Here is a 20,600-nt window from a genome sequence, read left to right as displayed (position 1 = left end):
ATATAAATGTTGTCTCCCCTTAAATTGGTATTCCTTCAAATTTTCCTGACGATAGAGAGACTAAAAGATTCAACAATTATGTGTAAATAACATAGCAAGAAAATCGGGAAGGTAAATTGTTGGGTGTTATTTACTGCAAGGAGAATGGAATAGAGAAGTAGGACTTGTTTTACTGCAATTGTACATGGCATTGGTGAGACCATGGATTACTATGTACAGTTTTAGTCTCCTTATTTGAGAAAAAGATTTGCTTTAGAAAAAGTGCGGGGAAGGTTTATTTGTCTCACTCCTGGAATGAAGGGCTTATGTTTTTTTTAAAAAAGATTAGATAGCCTACAGTGTGGAAACAGGCCATTTGGCCCAACAATTCCACACTGCAGCAGTATTTACTGTGGAAAAGGATATGGAAGATATAGAAAGTAGTGAAATAGATGATGACACCTTGCAAAATGTCCATATTACAGAGGAGGAAGTTCTGGATGTCTTGAAATGCATAAAGGTGGATAAATCCCCAGGACCTGATTAGGTGTACCCTAGACCTCTGTGGGAAACTAGAGAAGTGACTGTTGGGCCTCTTGCTGAGATATTTGTATCATTGATAGTCACAGGTGATGTGCCAGAAGACTGGAGGTTGGCTAACGTGGTGCCACTCTTTAAGAAGGGTAGTAAGCTCAAGCCAGGGAACTACAGACCAGTGAGCCTGACCTCGGTGGGGCAGGTTGTTGGAGGGAACCCTGAGGGACAGGATGTACATGTATTTGGAAAGGCAAGGACTGATTAGGGATAATCAACATGGCTTTGTGCATGAGAAATCATGTCTCACAAACTTGATTGAGTTATTTGAAGAAGTAACAAAGAGGATTGATGAGGGCAGAAAGGTAGATGTGATCTATATGGACTTCAGTAAGGCGTTCAGCAAGGTTCCCCATAGGAAACTGGTTAGCAAGGTTAGATCTCACGGGATACAGGGAGAACTAGCCATGTAGATACAAAACTGGCTCAAAGGTAGAAGACAGAGGGTGGTGGTGGAGGGCTGTTTTTCAGAGTGGAGGCCTGTGACCAGTGGAGTGCCACAAGGGTCGGTACTGGGTCCTCTACTTTTTGTCATTTACATAAATGATTTGGATGCGAACATAAGAGGTGCAGTTAATAAGTTTGCAGATGACACCAAAATTGGAGGTGTAGTGGACAGCAAAGAAGGTTACCTCAGATTACAACAAGATCTTGATCAGATGGGCCAATGGGCAGAGAAGTGGCAGATGGAGTTTAATTTAGATAAATGCGATGTGCTGCATTTTGGGAAAGCAAAACTTAGCAGGACTTATACGCTTAATGGTAAGGTCCTAGGGAGTGCTGCTGAACAAAGAAACCTTGGAGTGCAGATTCATATCTCCTTGAAAGCGGAGTCGCAGATAGATAGGATAGTGAAGGCAGCATTTGGTATGCTTTCTTTTATTGGTCAGAGTATTGAGTACAGGAGTTGGGAGGTCATGTTGTGGCTGTACAGGACATTGGTTAGGCCACTGTTGGAATATTGTGTGCAATTCTGGTCTCCTTCCTATTGGAAAGATGTTGTGAAACTTGAAAGGGCTCAGAAAAGATTTACAAGGATGGTGCCAGGGTTGGAGGATTTGAGCTCTAGGGAAAGACTGAACAAGTTGGGGCTGTTTTCCCTGAAGCGTCAGAGGCTGAGGGACGTCCTTGTAGAGGTTTACAAAATTATGAGGGGCATGGATAGGATAAATAGACAAAATCTTTTCCCTGGGATTGGAGAGTCCAGAACTAGAGGGCATAGGTTTAGAGTGAGAGGGGAAAGATATAAAAGAGACCTAAGGGTCAATGTTTTTACGCAGTGGGTGATATATGTATGGAATGAGCTGCCAGAGGAAGTGGTAAAGGCTGGTACAATTGCAACATTTTAAAGGCATTTGGATGGGTATATGAATAGGAAGGGTTTGGAGGGATATGGGCTGGGTGCTGGCAGGTGGGACTGGATTGGGTTAGGATATCTGGTAAACCTGGACAGGTTGGACCGAAGGGTCTGTTTCCATGCTGTACATTTCTATGACTGAACCTCTGAAGAGTAACCCACTCAGACCCATTTCCCTCTGACTAATGCACCTAACACTATGGGCAATTTAGCATGGCCAATTGACCTAACCTGCACATCTTTGAACTGTGAGAGGAAACCCACACAGACACAGGAAGAATGTGCAAACTCCACGCAAGACAGTCGGCCGAGGCTAATTTCGAACCTGGGTCCCTGGTGCTGTGAGGCAGCAGTGCTAACCACTGAGCCATCGTGACACTCTTCTTACCAAGGAAAGTTGGGTAGGTTAGTCTATATTCATCAATGAGAGGCAATCTTGTTAAAACATACAAGGTTTGGGGATCAAATGTTAAGGAAAAGTACTCAGTTAATGAAGCACTGATGTACAGAGAGATCTTGAGGTTCAAGTCCATAGATCCCTAAAAGAGGCCACACAAGTACATAGGGTGGTAAAGAAGACATATGGTATGCTTGCCTTTGTACGTCAGGGAACTGAGTACAAGAGTCAGGATGTCATGTTGCAGTTTTATAAGACTTTGGTTAGACGTTATTGCATTAAATTCTGCTTGCCACATTACAGGAAGGGTGTGGAGGTTTTGGGGAGAGTACAGAAAGTGTTTACCAGGACGCAGCCTGGATTAGAGGGTATGAGCTTTAAGGAGAGGCTAGAAAAATTTGGGATGTTTTCTCTGGAATGGCAGAGGCCTGTTGAAGTCTCTAATATTATGAGATGCATAGATACGGTTGATGATCAGAATCTTTTTCCCCCAGAGTTGAAATGTCTAATACTAGGGGGTATGCATTTAAGAGAGAAGGGGGAAATGTTCAAAGGAGATCTCAGAAGCAAATTTCTTTTTTTAAAAGTACATGAAGTTGTGGAGTCTGGAACGTGATGCCAGGGCTAGGTGATGGTGGAGGCAGATATGACAGAGCATTTAAAAGAACTTTTTGATAAGCACATGAAAATGCAAGGAATGGAGGGATATGGACCATGGGATTAGTCTAATTTGATGACAACCTTGTGGGCTAAAGAGTCTGTTCCTGTGCTGTACTGTTCTATATTCTAAGATCATGAAAGGACTGGGTTGAATGGATATCTAGGAGAAAGTGAGGACTGCAGATGCTGAAGATCAATCGAGTGTGTAAGGCAGCATCCGAGAAGCAGAAGAATTGATGTTTCGGGCAAAAGCTCTTGACTCTGAATGGATATCTGGTTGACTTCTTTTTGGGAATGACTAGAACTAAGGTACATTGTCTAAGAATAAGAGGACTGGAGAGATTCTTTTTATCTCCGGTTAATCAAGTGTAGAATTGTCTACCCACAAGATAATTGAGGTAGGATCTTTAACATTTATTCAAAGGTGGAGTTAGATTCTGGATAGATCAGCAAATCAAAGATTATGGGATGCAGACTGGGAAGTGGAGCTTTATTTTTTTCACTCATTTTGGACATGGGTGTGGCTGGCTAGCCATTTATTGGCCTCACCCCTAGTTGCCCTTCATCTACCCTCATGGCTTGCTAGGCCATTTCAGAGAGCAGCTGAGAGTCAACCACACTGCTGTAGGTCTGGAGTCACATGTAGGCTAGACCAGGTGAGGATGGCAGGTTTCCTTCTCTAAAGAACAATCGTGACCCAGATGGATTTTTTCAATGATTGACAATGCTTTCATGATCATCAGTAGATTCTTAATTGCAGATTTTAAAAAAAAAATTGAATTCAAAGTCATATTCAGGATTTGAACCTGTGTCCCCAGAACATTAGTCCAGGGATAATATCACTAGGCCATTGTGTCCCCTTAACAGAGACCACATCAAGATCAGCCATGATCTTATTGTAAAGTGGAGCAGGCTCAAATGGTTAAATGATCTACTCCCGCTCCTAAGTTCCTACGTAACTCTATGAAGCTTATCTAAATAATCATTCATCAGATAACGTACACTCTATTGCAAGCAAGAACAGGTTACAGACTAATCTGAAATAAAAACAAAGTGCTTGAAAAACTCAGGAGGTCTGGCAGTCTTTGTGCAGAGGGTACCAGCATTAGCTTTGACTTTCTTTGCTGACTATTTTACGATTGCCGTTGTTGGCTTGAAGGGTAGATGCAAGTCATCAATAATTTGATTGTAGGTTTTCTAGAAAGAAATGCATTGAAAAACTGTTATGGCCCCTAGAGAAGGAAGGTCTCAAAACGTGGTATTTTGCATAGAACAGAGGTTTTTCAATTTAGCTTGTTTTACAATACTGTTTGTACAGGTTAGCTTTAAATATGGAGTTGAAAAGGCATAAGGAAATATGTTAATTAATGTATTAAGTGTTTACTTGTATCCAGGTAGTGAACATTCACTGGGCATTAATTTGAGCTCTCTCTAAGTAAACAATAAATTCTAAGCCATTTACTCTTTATTAGTTTTCATTCTTTCATTGAATGTGGGCATTGCTGGCTGGGCCAGCATTTATCGTTCTTTCCTAGTTACCTTTGAGAAGGCAATAGTGAGCAGCCTTCTTGAACCACTCCACTCTATGTGCTGTAGGTAGACCACAATGTTGTTAGGGAGGGAATTCCAGGATTTTGACCTGGTGATAGTGAAGGAATGATGGTATATTTTCAAGTCAGGATGGTGAGCGATTTGAAAGCAAACATGCAAGTGGTGGTGTTCCCAAGTATCTGCTGCCCTTGTCCTTCTACAGAGAAATCTCGATTATCTGAATATTCGATTATCTCAAGGTCCCGGTAGAAACATTACATCAAGAAGTGTTTCCAACACTGATCACGTCTTTTGTTTACAGTGATTAAAAGCGAACTCGACTTACTGAAATGCTGCTGAGAACAGTCCTGACGGGAGTCCAGACACCGTTTCCAAATGACTGACCTCCCGCCCTCTCTCTCCCCACACACTTTCCCTGGAGGTCTACACAGGCGTGTATCCTAAAACCCCTTCCCCAGATAATCTCTCCAACATTGCCAAGTACAGGGCAAAGGTAGAACCTGTCAAAAGTTGCAGTAAAACATTGTGTGTGGTGTGTGTGTGTGTGTGTGTGTATATATACGCGCGCGCTATTTGGAGACTGACATCCAACAACCACAACCATCTTTCCATGTGCTAGGTATGATTCCAACCAGCAGAGAGTTTGCCCCCTGATTTCCATTGACTCCAGTTTTGCTAGGGGTCCCTGACGCCACACTTGGTCAAAAGATGAGTTGATGTCAAGAGCTATCACTTTCACTGTAATGTGTAACTCCGTGTATATAAACACATGTAAAGGAAGTCTCCAGTTCAATCCTTCACCAATTCTTTCTGAAATTGTCCAAGCAAGAGCTTGAAATATGAGTAACTGCATAAGCAATTCATTTTTACAATTAGTAAAAGCAAATTACTGCAGATGCTGCAATCTGAAACAAAAAAAAGAGAAAATGCTGGAAAATCTCAGCAAGTCTGGCAGCATATGTAAGTAGAGAGAAGAGCTGACGTTTTGAGTCTAACTGACCCTTTATCAAAGCTAAAAAAGGAGGAGAAATAGGGAGGTATTTATACTAGGCTGAGAGAAGGTTGAGTCATGACTCCAGAACTGAAAATGTGTTGCTGGAAAAGCGCAGCAGGTCAGGCAGCATCCAAGGAACAGGAGAATCGACGTTTCAGGCATAAACCCTTCTTCAGGAAGAAGAAACGTCCGAAATGTCGATTCTCCTGTTCCTTGGATGCTGCCTGACCTGCTGCGCTTTTCCAGCAACACATTTTCAGCTCTGATCTCCAGCATCTGGAGTCCTCACTTTCTCCTCATGACTCCAGAGCAAAGGTAGCAATAAAGAGGTGATAATGACAGTGCATAGAGAGATTATAGGGAGATTAGGAGCTGTGAATGACGAAGACTGAAGCCAGTGGTATGGGACAAAATGGAGGGGGGGGCGGTGGGGGGGGGGGGGGGGGGAAGGTTGCGGAATGGGTGAAGAGGCAAAATGGAAAACAGGGGAGAAGGGTAGCAAAGGGGGAAGAAGAGAGGAAAAAAGGTGATGAGAGAGTGGGGAGACTAGGCACGTTATAGAACATAGAAGAATACAGCGCAGTACAGGCCCTTCGGCCCTCGATGCTGCGCTGATCAAAGCCCACCTAACCTACACTAACCCACTATCCTCCATATACCTATCCAATGCCCGCTTAAATACCCATAAAGAGGGAGAGTCCACCACTGCTACTGGCAGGGCATTCCATGAACTTACGACTCGCTGAGTGAAGAACCTACCCCTAACATCAGTCCTATATCTACCCCCCCTTAATTTAAAGCTATGCCCCCTTGTAATAGCTGACTCCATACGTGGAAAAAGGTTCTCACTGTCAACCCTATCTAACCCCCCTAATCATCTTGTACACCTCTATCAAGTCACCCCTAAACCTTCTTTTCTCCAATGAAAACAACCCCAAGTGCCTCAGCCTTTCCTCATAGGATCTTCCTACCATACCAGGCAACATCCTGGTAAACCTCCTCTGCACCCGTTCCAGTGCCTCCACATCCTTCCTATAGTATGGCAACCAAAACTGCACACAATATTCCAGATGCGGCCGCACCAGAGTCTTATACAACTGCAGCATGACCTCAGGACTCCGGAACTCAATTCCTCTACCAATAAAAGCCAGTACGCCATATGCCTTCTTCACTGCACTATTTACCTGGGTGGCAACTTTCAGAGATCTGTGTACATGGACACCAAGATCCCTCTGCTCTTCCACACTACCAAGTAGTCTACCATTAGCCCAGTAATCCATCTTTTTATTACTCGCACCAAAGTGAATCACTTCACACTTAGCTACATTGAACTCCATTTGCCACCTTTCTGCCCAGCTCTGCAGCTTCTCTATATCCCGCTGTAACCTTCCACATCCTTCCTCACTGTCTACAACTCCTCCGACTTTCGTATCATCCACAAACTTGCTCACCCAACCTTCTAACCCTTCCTCCAGGTCATTTATAAAAATGACAAACAGCAATGGTCCCAAAACAGATCCTTGCGGAACACCGCTAGTGACGGCACTCCAAGATGAACCTTTGCCATCAACTACTACCCTCTGTCTTCTTCCAGAGAGCCAATTCCTAATCCAAACCTCCAACTCACCCTCAATGCCATATCTCTGTATTTTCTGCAGTAGCCTACCATGGGGGACCTTATCAAACGCCTTACTAAAATCCATATATACCACATCTACCGCTTTCCCCTCATCTACCTCCTTAGTCACCCTCTCAAAGAATTCAATAAGGTTTGTGAGGCACGACCTGCCCTTCACAAAACCATGCTGACTATCCTTGATCACATTATTCCTATCCAAATGTTCATAAATCCTATCCCTTACAATGCTCTCTAAGACTTTGCCCACAACAGAAGTGAGACTCACTGGTCTATAGTTACTAGGATTATCCCTACTCCCCTTCTTGAACAAGGGAACCACGTTTGCTAGCCTCCAGTCCTCTGGCACTACTCCTGTCGACAAAGAGGACACAAAAATCAAGGCCAATGGCTCTGCAATCTCCTCCCTTGCTTCCCAGAGAATCCTAGGATAAATGCCATCAGGCCCAGGGGACTTATCTATTTTCACCCTTGCCAGAATTTCCAACACCTCTTCTCTACATATCTCAAAGCCATCCATTCTACTTATTCGTGCCCCAGTATTCATATCGACAACAATGTCCTGTTCCTGAGTGAATACTGACGAAAAGTATTCATTCAGCGCCTCCCCAATCTCTTCAGCCTCCACACGCAACTTCCCATTACTATCCTTGATTGGACCTATTCCTTCCCTAGTCATTCTTTTATTCCTAACATACCTATAGAAAGCCTTAGGGTTTTCCCTAATCCTACCCACTAAGGACCTTTCATGTCCCCTCCTTGCTGCTCTTAGCTCTCTCTTCAGGTCCTTCCGGGCTACCTTATAACTCTGAATAACTCTTCTCCTGAATCATCTTCGCAATCCTTTCTTCAACGATTCTAGGACTATTAGGAGGCCTGTAAAAGACTCCTAACAGGGTGACCTCACCTCTCCTATTCCTAACCTCAACCCAAACTACCTCAGATGGCAAATCTTCGTCCATCTTCCTTTCCACCGCTGTAATACTATCTTTGACAAGCAAAGCCACACCCCCCCCCCCTCTTTTACCCCCACCTCTGACCCTACTAAAACATTTAAACCCTGGAACCTGCAACAGCCAATCCTGTCCCTGATCTAGCCATGTCTCCGTAATAGCCACAACATCGAAGTCCCAGGTACCAACCCACGCTGCAAGTTCACCTACCTTATTTCGTATACTTCTGGCATTAAAGTATACACACTTCAAGCCACTCTTCTGTTTACAGGCACCCTCCTTTAAGATTGATGCCATATTCCTAACCTCCCTACACTCCAGGTCCTGCACCCTAAAGCTACAGTCTGGGTTCCCATGCCCCACGTTACAGCCTGCCAGTCTCAACACTGAATTCAACGACTTCAGATGATTATTCCATCTCGACCCCTCTGTTGTCATTCTGATCCGTAATTTTATTTTATTTATCGTTTTTAAAAATGTTTTTCACTGTTCTGTACCTCTTATTTCTTGATTGTCTCTCTTTCTCTCGCTCCCCACTCTCTCATCACCTTTTTCCTCTCCTCTTCCCCCCCCTTTGCTACCCTTCTCCCCTGTTTTCCATTTTGCCTCTGCTTCGCCCATCCCCCACATATTTTGTCACATAGCACTGGCTTCAGTCTTCGTCATTCACAGCTCCTAATTTCCCTATAATCTCTCTATGCACTGTCATTATCACCTCTTTATTGCTACCTTTGCTTCTGGAGTCATGACTCAACCTTCTCTCAGCCTAGTATAAATAGCTCCCTATTTCTCCTTTTTTTTTAGCTTTGACAGAGGGTCAGTTAGAGTGGCATCATCACCCTCGTCTACAAGCGGAAGGGGGAGAGGGAGGAAATTAGAAATTGGAGACCGATCTCACTGTTAAATGCAGACTACAAAATCTTGTCAAAGGTCATCGCCAACCGGGTCAGGTCTGCTCTGGGATCGGTGATCCACCCGGACCAAACTTGTGCTGTACCGGGCAGGAAGATCTGAGAGTCTCGCACTCCTCAGGGATACGATCGCCTATGTGCAGGACAGAGGGGTGGACACCTGCCTCATCAGCCTGGACCAGGAGAAAGCCTTTGACAGGATATTGCATACATTTATGAGGGATGACCTCTCCAAAATGGGCTTTGGGGAGGGAATCGGAAATTGGATCAGACTGCTCTACACCAACATTGTCAGTGCAGTCTCAATCAATGGGTGGGAATCAGATAGCTTCCCTGTAAGATCTGGAGTCAGGCAGGGATGCCCCCTCTCACCCGCCTTGTTTGTGTGTTGCATAGAGCCATTTGCCGAATCCATCAGGAAGGATGCGAGCCTGAGAGGGGTGACTATTCCTGGCAGCGGGGGCCTGCAGGTTAAGGCCTCCCTGTACATGGATGACGTCGCTGTTTTCTGCTCGGATCCGCTGTCCGTGCACAGACTCGTGTGCATCTGTGACCAGTTCGAACGGGCCTCGGGGGCCAAGGTAAACCGAGGCAAGAGCGAGGCCATGCTCTTCGGGAACTGGGCCGACCAATCCTCTATCCCCTTCACCGTCAGGACTGACCACCTGAAGGTGCTGGGTATTTGGTTCGGGGGGGCTGGGGCGTGCGCCAAGACCTGGGAGGAGCGGATCAGGAAGATGAGACAGAAACTAGGCAGATGGGGGCAACGGTCGCTCTCCATCGCGGGAAAAAACCTGGTCATCAGGTGTGAGGTACTCTCAGTATTGCTATATGTGACACAGGTCTGGCCTATCCCCAGGACCTGTGCCGCCGCAGTCACCCGGGCCATCTTCCAATTCATTTGGAGATCAAAGATGGACCGGGTCCGAAGAGACTCTATGTACAAAGACCGGTGCAATGGGGGAAAAAACACGCCCAATGCCACCCTCACCCTGATGGCCACCTTTGTGTGTGGCTGCATCAAGCTGTGCGTGGATCCCCGGTACGCAAACACCAAGTGTCACTACGTACTGAGGTTCTACCTGTCCCCGGTGTTGTGAAGGATGGGCCTGGCCTCGCTGCCGCGGAACGCTCCGAGTAGTTGGACCGTTCCGTATCACCTGTCCTTCGTGGAGAAATTTATGAGGAAAAACACCTTTGGCCACAAGTCCATCAGGAAGTGGTCAGCACGTAGTGTCCTTGAGACCCTTCGGGAAAAGGAGAGGGCGGATCCTGTTGAGCGGTTCCCTGAGCAGACTGTCAAAGCCATTTGGCAGAATGCCTCATCGCCAGAACTTTCCAACAAGCACCAAGACATGGCTTGGCTGGTGGTGAGAAGGGCTCTGCCTGTGAGATCCTTTATGCACGCCCGGACTCTCTGCCGCACCGCACGCTGCCCTCGAAGTGGCTGCGGGGGGGGACGAGACTGTCACACACCTCCTTCTGGAATGTGCCTATGCAGAGGAAGTCTGGAGAGGAATGCAGTGGTGCTTGTCGAGGTTCGTCCCGAGCAGCGCCGTGACGCGGGACTCCGTGCTCCACGGCCTGTTCCCCGGGACTCACACCGAGACGAACATTAACTGCGCCTGGAGGATCATCAACTCGGTGAAGGACGCTCTCTGGGCGGTCCGAAACCTGTTGATCTTCCAGCTGAAGGAGTTGACCCCGACCGAGTGTTGCAGACTGGCACATTCCAAGGTCCAAGACTACGTGTTGAGGGACGCGCTGAAGCTTGGGGCAGCTGCCGCCAAGGCGCGGTGGGGAAAGACCACCGTGTAAGATCGGCCTGCCTAAAGAAGAACAGGGGGCCCATGCGGACATTTTCTTGGGCTCTGCTGATGCCTCAGCCAAATATATGTATATGTACAAGATTGAAAAATGCACAGGATTGTAAATGACAAGGATAAATTTGAATCTGTGTTTGTAAATGTGGACATATGTATTGCATGATCAAATGTACAGACCATCAAATCATTTTATGAATAAAGTATATTTTTGAAATAAAAAAAAAGCTCTTTTCTCTACTTACAGATGCTGCCAGACTTGCTGAGATTTTCCAGCATTTTCTCTTTTGGTTTCAGATTCCAGCATCTGCAGTAATTTGCTTTTTCTCTTTTTTGGTTTCATTTTTACAATTACTTTCTTCTTCTAATACTTTTTCCTCAAAATCATAGGAAACTAATTTAAAGCAAACATTTTTTTTTAAGAATAGGAACTGCAGCGAGTACCTTTTAATGGCACCAGGGACAAATCCAGAGAAGGCAGGAAGGACTGGCAACATACCCAAAGATCTCATGCGCTGAAGAATCTGGTGCTGGATGTTGGAATAAGGAAAAACTCAAATTAGAAAAAGAGCAGAATTTTGCTCCAGTGATTATTAGTTAAAATTTAACAGAATGACTTCAGCATACAACGAACAATCTATTTGTTGTGTAACATAGTGGTTACATGATACGCTAAATCTTAATATTAAAAGTAAACCCACTAATTAAAGCAGGAACAAAGGGCTTATGCCAACCACAGAAGGATCATTTATCTTGTACAATTCCACCGCTTAGTGTTTTTTAAATTATCTTGGGATATGTGGGCATTGCTGGCTGGCATCTCTAGTTATCCTTGAGAAGGTAGTGGTGAGCTACCTTCTTGAACTGTTGCAGCCCACGTGCTATAGGTAGGTCCACAATAACATTAGGGAAGGAAACCCAGAACCGTGACCCAGTGACAAGGAAGAAACAGCGATAAAGTTTTAAATCAGGATGATGAGTTGCTTGGGAGAGAGACTTGCAAGTTGTGGTACTCCAATGTATCCTGCTGCCCTTGCCATTCTAGATTGATGTATCGTGGGTTAGGAATGTGCTGTCTAAGGATCTTTGGTGGATTTTTGCGGTGCATCTTGTAGATAGTACCCACTGATGCTGTAGGGAATGAATTCTTGTGGATGTAGTCACAATCAAGTGGGCTGCTTTCTCTTGGATGATGTCAAGCTTCTTGTTGGAGCTGTATACATGCAAGGCTAGTGGGGAGTATTCCATCACACTCCTAACTTGTGCCTTGTAGATGATACACAAACTCTAGGGAGTCAGAAGATGAGTTACTCATTGCAGGATTCGTAGCCTCTCCATCTCAGTTTCTGGTCAAAGACAACAACCCCAGAGAGTTGATAGTGTGGGATTCAGTAATGATAACACCATTGACTATCAAGGGGTGATTGTTATAGTCATGGCATGAAGACAACTTGTCAGCCCAAGCCTTAATACTGTTCAGGTCTTGTTGTATTTGAACAATAGCTGAAGAGTTGCGAATAGCGCTGAACATTGGCAAACATCCATACATTTAACTTGTTCTGTTTTAGAAGTTTTTTAAAATTTCTCATTGAAAACAAATGAAAAAATTGTTTTGCTCATTTCAGGCATATTTAGAGTAGATTAAACTGTCAAAATCTTCACAGATTTTAAAATATTTGAACATATATGAGTGTTAGTGCTAAATATACAAGGCTTTAGATAACCTGTGTGATGGGAGCACCTTTTCTTAGGTGGGTACAAAAGGTAAAAATATAGCATGGGAATGATAACATTTACTTTTATTAAAATTTATGTTATTAGGTAATATAGTGTTGGTGTAATGAAAACCAGGGTTATATTAAAAAAGAAATTTTTGGCTGGACTGTGGCCTGTGACCTGTGACCTGTGAATCGTTCCAAGGTTAGATATGTTCTTCAATAGATCATTAAATCAAAATACATAATCTTAACTATTTCAAACATTACTTGCTCTATGCGCTACCCCTGGTTGTTCAAATAAGGCCATAACTTGAGACAACAATTCATTAGAATTTAATAAATTCTGTACATATTAGACAGGGAATATGACAACTTGGGAGTGCTTTAAATCGCTACAAGCTGAAACCTTTGGAAAAAATTGAAAGTTCTAACGTTGAAAGGTACAAAGATTCGAAGAACAGCAACATTTTAGTGATACTGATTGTTACCTGTAGACTCAATTGGCGTTTGTTCCAGGAAGCTGGTAATGGTCCTGCCCAGCTATGCATATTCCCCAAACGATTCCATGCAAGAAATGCAGGACCAACAACAAAGTTGTCTATCTCAGTATGATTGAAGCCCAATGAAAGGTATATCTAAAATGAAGTGAGAATCATTCATCCCTGCTCTGAATAAACAGCAACTCTGGGCAATTGCAAAGTGATCAACTCTGATCCACTATTCATTAGCTGCTTTATTACAAACTCAAATCTTGCGAAGATCTCTAAAGGTAACAGCACATGTTCAATCATCAATACGGACATAGATAAGATAAAGATTTGGTGCGAGAGTGAATGAAGTTGATTGATAGATCAGATAAAACGTATTGGGGTTGTTCTGGTGGAAGAAGAGTTAGAAATGGTGTACATTGGAGGGTTAACTTTTGTTCTTCACATATTATCAACTATAACTTGTTTATACAACTTGGACAGAAGAATGGCTAAACAATAGAAAGCAGGCAGTCAAAATAAATGGGCCTTTTTCTGGTTAGCAAAATACAAATAGTGGGGTGCTGAAGTTTGATCCTCAGGCCTCTAACTAGTTATAATCTGTATTAATGATCTGGACGCAGGGATAAAAGATATCAAAGCCAAATTTGCAAATGACATTAAAGTAAATTTCAATGAAGAAGGAAGAAATTTTCAAATAGATACGAATACATTAGGTAAATAGGCCAAATTTGACAAGGTAGTTTAACACAGGTAAGTGTGTGCTTATTCATTTTGGTTGGAGGAATCAAAAAGCAACTTATTATCCAAATGGAGAGAAACTTCAGAGTATTTGATGCAGAGGGATCGGGGTGTCCTCATGCATGAATGACAGAAAATTAGTTTGCAAGTACAGCAGGTGAGAGGGTCCAAATGGAATTTTGGCATTATTGCTAAAGGAACAGAGTATAAAAGTAAGGAAATATTGCGAGGAGAAAGTGAGGACAGCAGATGCTGGAGATCAGAGCTGAAAATGTGCTGCTGGAAAAGCGCAGCAGGTCAGGCAGCATCCAAGGAACAGGAGAATCGATGTTTCGGGCATGAGGCCTTCTTCAGGAATGAGGAAAGTGTGTCCAGCAGGCTAAGATAAAAGGTAGGGAGGAGCGTTGGAAATGCGATAGGTGGAAGGAGGTTAAGGTGAGGGTGATAGGCCGGAGTGGGGGTGGGGGCGGAGAGGTCAGGAAGAAGATTGCAGGTTAGGAAGGTGGTGCTGAGTTTGAGGGTTGGGACTGAGACGAGGTGGGGGGAGGGGAAATGAGGAAACTGGAGAAATCTGAGTTCATCCCTTGTGGTTGGAGGATTCCTAGGCAGAAGATGAGGCGCTCTTCCTCCAGCCGTCGTGTTGCTATGGTCTGGTGATGGAGAAGTCCAAGGACCTGTATGTCCTCGGTGGAGTGGGAGGGGGAGTTGAAGTGTTGAGCCACGGGGTGGTTGGGTTGTTGGTGTGGGTGTCCCAGAGGTGTTCTCTGAAATGTTCCGCAAGTAGGCGGCCTGCCTCCCCAATATAGAGGCCACATCGGGTGCAGCGGATGCAGTAAACGATGTGTGTGGAGGTGCAGGTGAATTTGTGGCGGATATGGAAGCATCCCTTGCGGCCTTGGAGGAAAGTAAGGGTGGAGGGGGGGGGGGGGGAAGGGAAGGTGTGGGCGCAAGTTTTGCATTTCTTGCGGTTGCAGGGGAAGGTGCCAGGAGTGGAGGTTGGGTTGGTTGGGGGGGAAGGGGGTGTGGACTTGACGAGGGAGTCACGGAAGGAGTGGTCTTTTCAGAACACTGATGGGGGAGGGGAGGGAAATATATCCCTGGTGGTGGGGTCCGTTTGGAGGTGGCGGAAATGACAACGGATGATACGATGTATATGGAGGTTGGTGGGGTAGTAGGTGAGGACCAGTGGAGTTCTGTCCTGGTGGCGATTGGAGGTGCGGGGCTCAAGGGCGGAGGAGCGGGAAGTGGAGGAGATGTGGTGGAGAGCATCGTCGATCACGTCTGGGGGGATATTGCGGTCTTTGAAGAAGGAGGCCATCTGGGTTGTACGGTATTGGAACTAGTCCTCCTGGGAGCAGATGCGGCGGAGACGAAGGAATTGGGATTATGTTTTTACAGGGGGCAGGGTGGGAGGAGGTGTAGTCTAGTGTCCGTGTTGATTCGATCGCCCGAGATAGAAGTGGAAGGGTCTAGGAAGGGGAGGGAGGAGTCTGAGACGGTCCAGGTAAATTTGAGGTCAGGGTGGAAGGCGTTGGTAAAGTGGATGAACTCCCTCCCACCCTGTCTCCTGTAAAAACGCCATCCCATATTCCCAATTCCTTAGTCTCCACTGCATCTGCTCCCAGGAGGACCAGTTCCAATACCGTACAACCCAGATGGCCTCCTTCTTCAAAGACCACAATTTCCCCCCAGACGTGATCGACGATGCTCTCCACCGCATCTCCTCCACTTCCCACTCCTCCGCCCTTGAGCCCCGCACCTCCAATCGCCACTAGGTCAGAACCCCACTGGCCCTCACCTACCACCCCACCAACCTCCATATACACCGTATCATCCGTCATCATTTCCACCACCTCCAAACGGACCCCACCACCAGGGATATATTTCACTCCCCTCCCCTATCAGCGTTCCAAAAAGACCACCCCCTCCTTGACTCCCTTGTCAGGTCCAAACCTCCCACCAACCCAACCTCCACTCCTGGCACTTTGTCCTGCAACCATAAGAAATGCAAAACTTGCGCCCACACCTCCCCCCCCCTTACTTCCCTCCAAAGCCCCAAGGGATCCTTCCATATCCGCCACAAATTCATCTGCATCTCTACACACATCATTTACTGCATCCGCTGCACCCGATGTGGCCTCCTCTACATTGGGGAGACAGGCCGCCTACTTGCGGAATGTTTCAGAGAACACCTCTGGGACACCCGGACCAACCAAACCAACCACCACGTGGCTCAACACTTCAACTCCCCCTCCCACTCCACCAAGGACATGCAGGTCCTTGGACTCCTCCATCGCCAGACCATAGCAACACGACGGCTGGAGGAAGAGCGCCTCATCTTCACCTAGGAATCCTCCAACCACAAGGGATGAACTCAGATTTCTCCAGTTTCCTCATTTCCCCTCGCCCCACTCTTCCCAGTCCCAACCCTCAAACACAGCACCACCTTCCTAACCTGCAATCTTCTTCCTGACCTCTCCGCCCCCACCCCCACTCCAGCCTATCACCCTCACCTTAACCTCCTTCCACCTATCGCATTTCCAACACCCCTCCCCCAAGTCCCTCCTCCCTACCTTTTATCTTAGCCTGCTGGACACACTTTCCTCATTCCTGAAGAAGGGCTCATGCCCGAAACATCGATTCTCCTGCTCCTTGGATGCTGCCTGACCTGCTGCGCTTTTCCAGCAACACATTTTCAGCTAAGGAAATATTGCTACAATTATATAAGGAATTAGTGAGACTGCACCTTAAGTACTGCATAAAATCTTGAGAAAGGTTAGATTTTTACTAGAGGCAGTTCAGAGGAGGTTCACTAGGTTGATTCTAGAGATGAGGAGCATGGATTACTGAGATTGAGCATTTTCAGCTCTGTAGAGTTTACAAGAATTAGAGGAGATCTAATTGAGATTGATGAGATTGACAAATTAGAGATAGAGATGATGTTTCCTCTTGTGGGGTAATCTAGAATACAAAGGTCCTAACATTTGGATATGGTGCAACAAATTTAAAACAGAAATCAGTGAAAATCTCTCAAAGGGTAGCAAATGTGTGGAATTCAGTACTCCAGAGAGCAGTGGATGCTGGGATATTGAGTAAATTTAAGGAAATAGACAAGTTTTTAAATTAGTAATGGGTTGAAGGTTTATGCAGAGTGGGCAGAGAACTGGAACTCGGGTGTTCTTATAGAGTGCACAGATTAAATTATGCAGGTGACACAAATACAGGAACTTTAGGAGAGCATAACTGGTTAGAGAATAGACAGCTAGTCGCTTGTCCAGTATTGTAACCACATAATATTGTACCAAGTGGCTTCAATAAACTCATAGCTGAAGTGTTATGTTATACAATTCACCTCCTTACAAAAATAATTTCATTTGGAATGGAAAATCATAATAAAAGGTTTGTAAGGATATAATCAAAATGTACAGCTTTCTTTGATATCTGGACTGTGGAGAAAGGGGAGATGTAACAGTCAGAGTGAAGAGGAGATGGGTAAACATTTTAGCAAAAATATTTTTCAGTATCAGGAGCAACATTGAGAAATGTTCACTGCAGTCGTTAGCAAAGTCAATTGTACATGCTCCATGGAGGCAGCAGGTTTGATTGGATAGATTCTTTTTGACAGGGATGTTTCACACTTCCCAGAAGATTTAGGATTGTGCTGAGATCATCAAATACTTTCGGAAATAACAAAAATCCCACTGAAACCTATCCATTTAATTCAGTGAAAAGATTGTATAAAATTAAATTTGAATAGCAAGTGACAGATATGAAAAGTTCACATACATTTTAAGATTTCTAGCAAATAGTCTGAAGTCCTCAATAAGGTTATGGCCAGAAATTGCATGCACTTATTTTAAAAGATCTTTAAACTTGCAGGAATACTTTACCTTTTGCCATATGGCTTCTTGACCAGTAAATGCCAATGGCATATTAATGCCACTCAATGCCATCCAGTCAATTTCTCTCTCCCAGCGCTCCCAGTCCCACCAAACAAATGAATAACTGTATGCACAGACATTCTGATAGTAATGGAATCTAAGTGCAATCATAAAAAGAAATTACAAACAATGATTCAATTTTCAGACATTTGTCTGATATATAAGGACTGGTATCTAAAGATTAAAATTATAAGATAGATAATAATATTGCCCCTCTTCATCCTGTGCACACATGATAACATTTCAAAGTCACCCCTCATTTCTTTAATCAGCAGTGGAATCTAAATTACTAAGTCCCAATATAGGAAAGAGTTTGTACCATTCTTCTTAACACACATGCATTGATATTCAGTGTACTACTTCCCTCTCCCCCATATACTTATTATCACCGTACACCCAATTTGGCATTTAGTTTGAGACTGCACACTAATAGCAGTCACGAGGTAGGTGTTTGCATGTAATACTGTGAGGCGATAGGGCAGCACTTCTGAGATGTAGTCAGAGAGAAGTCAAATGTCTCTGTCAACTATGTCTGTAGAAAACGCGTCCATCCACAGCTTCTCTTGGACCACAAGAATCAGTTGGACCAGCAGATAGACTCACTGAGGAGTATACAGGAGGCAGAAAGTCTTATAGATTGGAATTTTAGGAATGTGATCACACACCAAAGATTTGGTAGATAGGCAATACAGAAGTCCCCCACGGTTAGTCCACTCTCAAATAAGTGTACTGTTTTCGATACTTTTGGAGTGGTCGGCATCTTGGGGAAATCAACAACAGCCAGATCACAGGCGCCACATTGACTCTGTTAAGTGTAGATGAATGTAAGTGATGGTGGACCCTATAGACAGGGACACAGCCAGGCATTTCTGTGGTGAAGAGTGAAACTCCAGGATTACATGTCGTCTCCCTGGTGCGAGGGTCAAGGATGTGTCTGAAGAGCTAGGAAAATTGCTGCGATTAACTTATTTCCTCACTCCCCAAAGCTTTTCCAACACTGACAAGGGACAAGGCAGGAGTGCAATGGAATAATCCCCATTTTCTGGATAGGTGCAGCTATAACAAAACACAACAAGCTTGATACCATCCGCGACAAAGCAGCCTGCTCGTTTGGCACAACATCTACAAACATACACTCCCTTCACCACCAATGCCCGGTAGCTGCAGGGTGTACTTTCTAGAGCTCTGAAGAAATTCACCAAAGATCTTCAGTCAGCACCTTCCAAACACACAACTGCTATCTAGAAGTACAAGGGCAACAGATAAATGGGAACACTACCACCTTGAAGTCCCCCTCCAAGCCACTCATCCGGACTTGGAAATATAATAATAACAGTTCCTTCACTGTTGTACAATCATACAGCACGAAAACAAACCCTCAGTCCAACTCAGCTGTACCAACCAGACATGCCAGTCTGACCAAGTCCCATTTGCCAGCATTTGGCCCATATCCCTCTAAGCTGTTCATGTACCCATCCAAATGCTTTTCAAATGTTGTAATTGTACCAGCCTCCACCACTTCCTCTGGCAGCTCATTCCATGCATGCACCACTCTGTGTGAAAAAATTACTCCTCAGGTCCTTTTTAAGTCTTTCCTCTCTCACCTCAAACCTATGCCCTCCAGGTTTGGACATTCCCCCACCCTAGGAAATCCTGCAATTCCCTCCCTAATGGCACTGAGGGTCAACCCACAGCAGGGAGACTGCAGTAGTTTAAGAAGGCAGCTCTCAACCTTCTCAAGGATAACTAGGGACGGGCATTAAATGCTGGCCAGTCAGCAATGTCCAAATCCCACAAAAAAATGAATTTAAGACGACTGCACAGATATTCTTATTGGGGAGTGTGAGCAGCCAGAGGCTGTGGTCCACACTGGTATTGCTCTTGCAAACAGAATTTAGGGATTTAAGTTGAAAAGCAGGAGTCCTCGGGGTGTAATCTTGGGATTACTCCATACGTCACATACTAGTGACGCCAAAATTAGGAAGATAATACAGTTGAATATATGGCTAAATGGCATTCAGCTATCTGGATCATTGGGATCTCTTCTAGGGCAAGCCAGACTTCTTTAAAATGAACAGGTTGCATCTATAATGGAGGGGCATCAATATCCTGACAGGAAAGTTTGCTAGTGCCATTTTTTAGATTAAATTACTTAGTGTGGAAACAGGCCCTTCGGCCCAAAAGGTCCACACTGACCCGCCAAAGTGCAACCCACCCAGACCCATTCCCCTACATTTACCCCTTCACCTAACACTATGGGCAATTTAGCATGGCCAATTCACTTAACCTGCACATTTTTGGACTGTGGGAGGATACCCACGCAGACACAGGGAGAATGTGCAAACTCCACACAGTCAGAGTATGGCAGGGGAATGGGAACCAGAGTGGTAGGTCAGCATGTGCAGTGATTGAGATGAAGCAAGAGGTTAAGTCTATTAAGTCTAATAGGAAGAAGAAATGGGACAAACTGAACACAATGGAATTGGGGAGTCTGAAGTGTATTTATTTAACATAAGGAACTTAACAGGTAAGGCAGATGAGCTTAAAGCCTGGATTAATACATGGAATGACAATGTCATAGCCATTACAGAAACTTGGTTGAGAGAAGGGCAGGGATAAATTTAGGACTGCAGATGCTGGAGCTCAGAGTTGAGAGTGTGGTGCTGTAAAAGCACAACAGGTCAGGCAGCATTGGAGGAGCAGGAGAGAGCAAGATTGGTAACTCACTGTTTCCAGGCATGACAGAGAGGGATGTAAAAAGGAGTGGGAGAGTTGCATTACTGATCGATAAGGATGTCACAGCTGTATTAAGAGGACATCCTGGAGGGCTCATCCACCCAAGCCACATGGGTAGAAC

The 20,600-nt window shown here is 44.8% G+C and overlaps 1 protein-coding gene across 1 annotated transcript in view; it reads right to left on the bottom strand.

Annotated features, from left to right (window-relative positions):
- The window catches only part of naglu (N-acetylglucosaminidase, alpha), a 49,440-nt gene that overhangs the window by 22,584 nt on the left and 6,256 nt on the right, over positions 1-20,600 (bottom strand). Inside the window, exons 2-4 of the mRNA XM_072561137.1 lie at positions 17,693-17,840; positions 13,062-13,208; positions 11,300-11,385 (exon numbers count right to left, since the gene is read on the bottom strand). Coding sequence (XP_072417238.1) covers positions 11,300-11,385; positions 13,062-13,208; positions 17,693-17,840 — 381 coding nt within the window. The remainder of the gene's footprint in view (positions 1-11,299; positions 11,386-13,061; positions 13,209-17,692; positions 17,841-20,600) is intronic.

This window comes from Chiloscyllium punctatum, chromosome 42 (genome assembly GCF_047496795.1).
Source record: "Chiloscyllium punctatum isolate Juve2018m chromosome 42, sChiPun1.3, whole genome shotgun sequence".
Classification (NCBI taxonomy): Eukaryota; Metazoa; Chordata; class Chondrichthyes; order Orectolobiformes; family Hemiscylliidae; genus Chiloscyllium; species Chiloscyllium punctatum.
The sequence above is the reverse complement of the archived record's forward strand: the minus strand, read 5'-3'. Positions and strand labels throughout refer to the sequence as shown.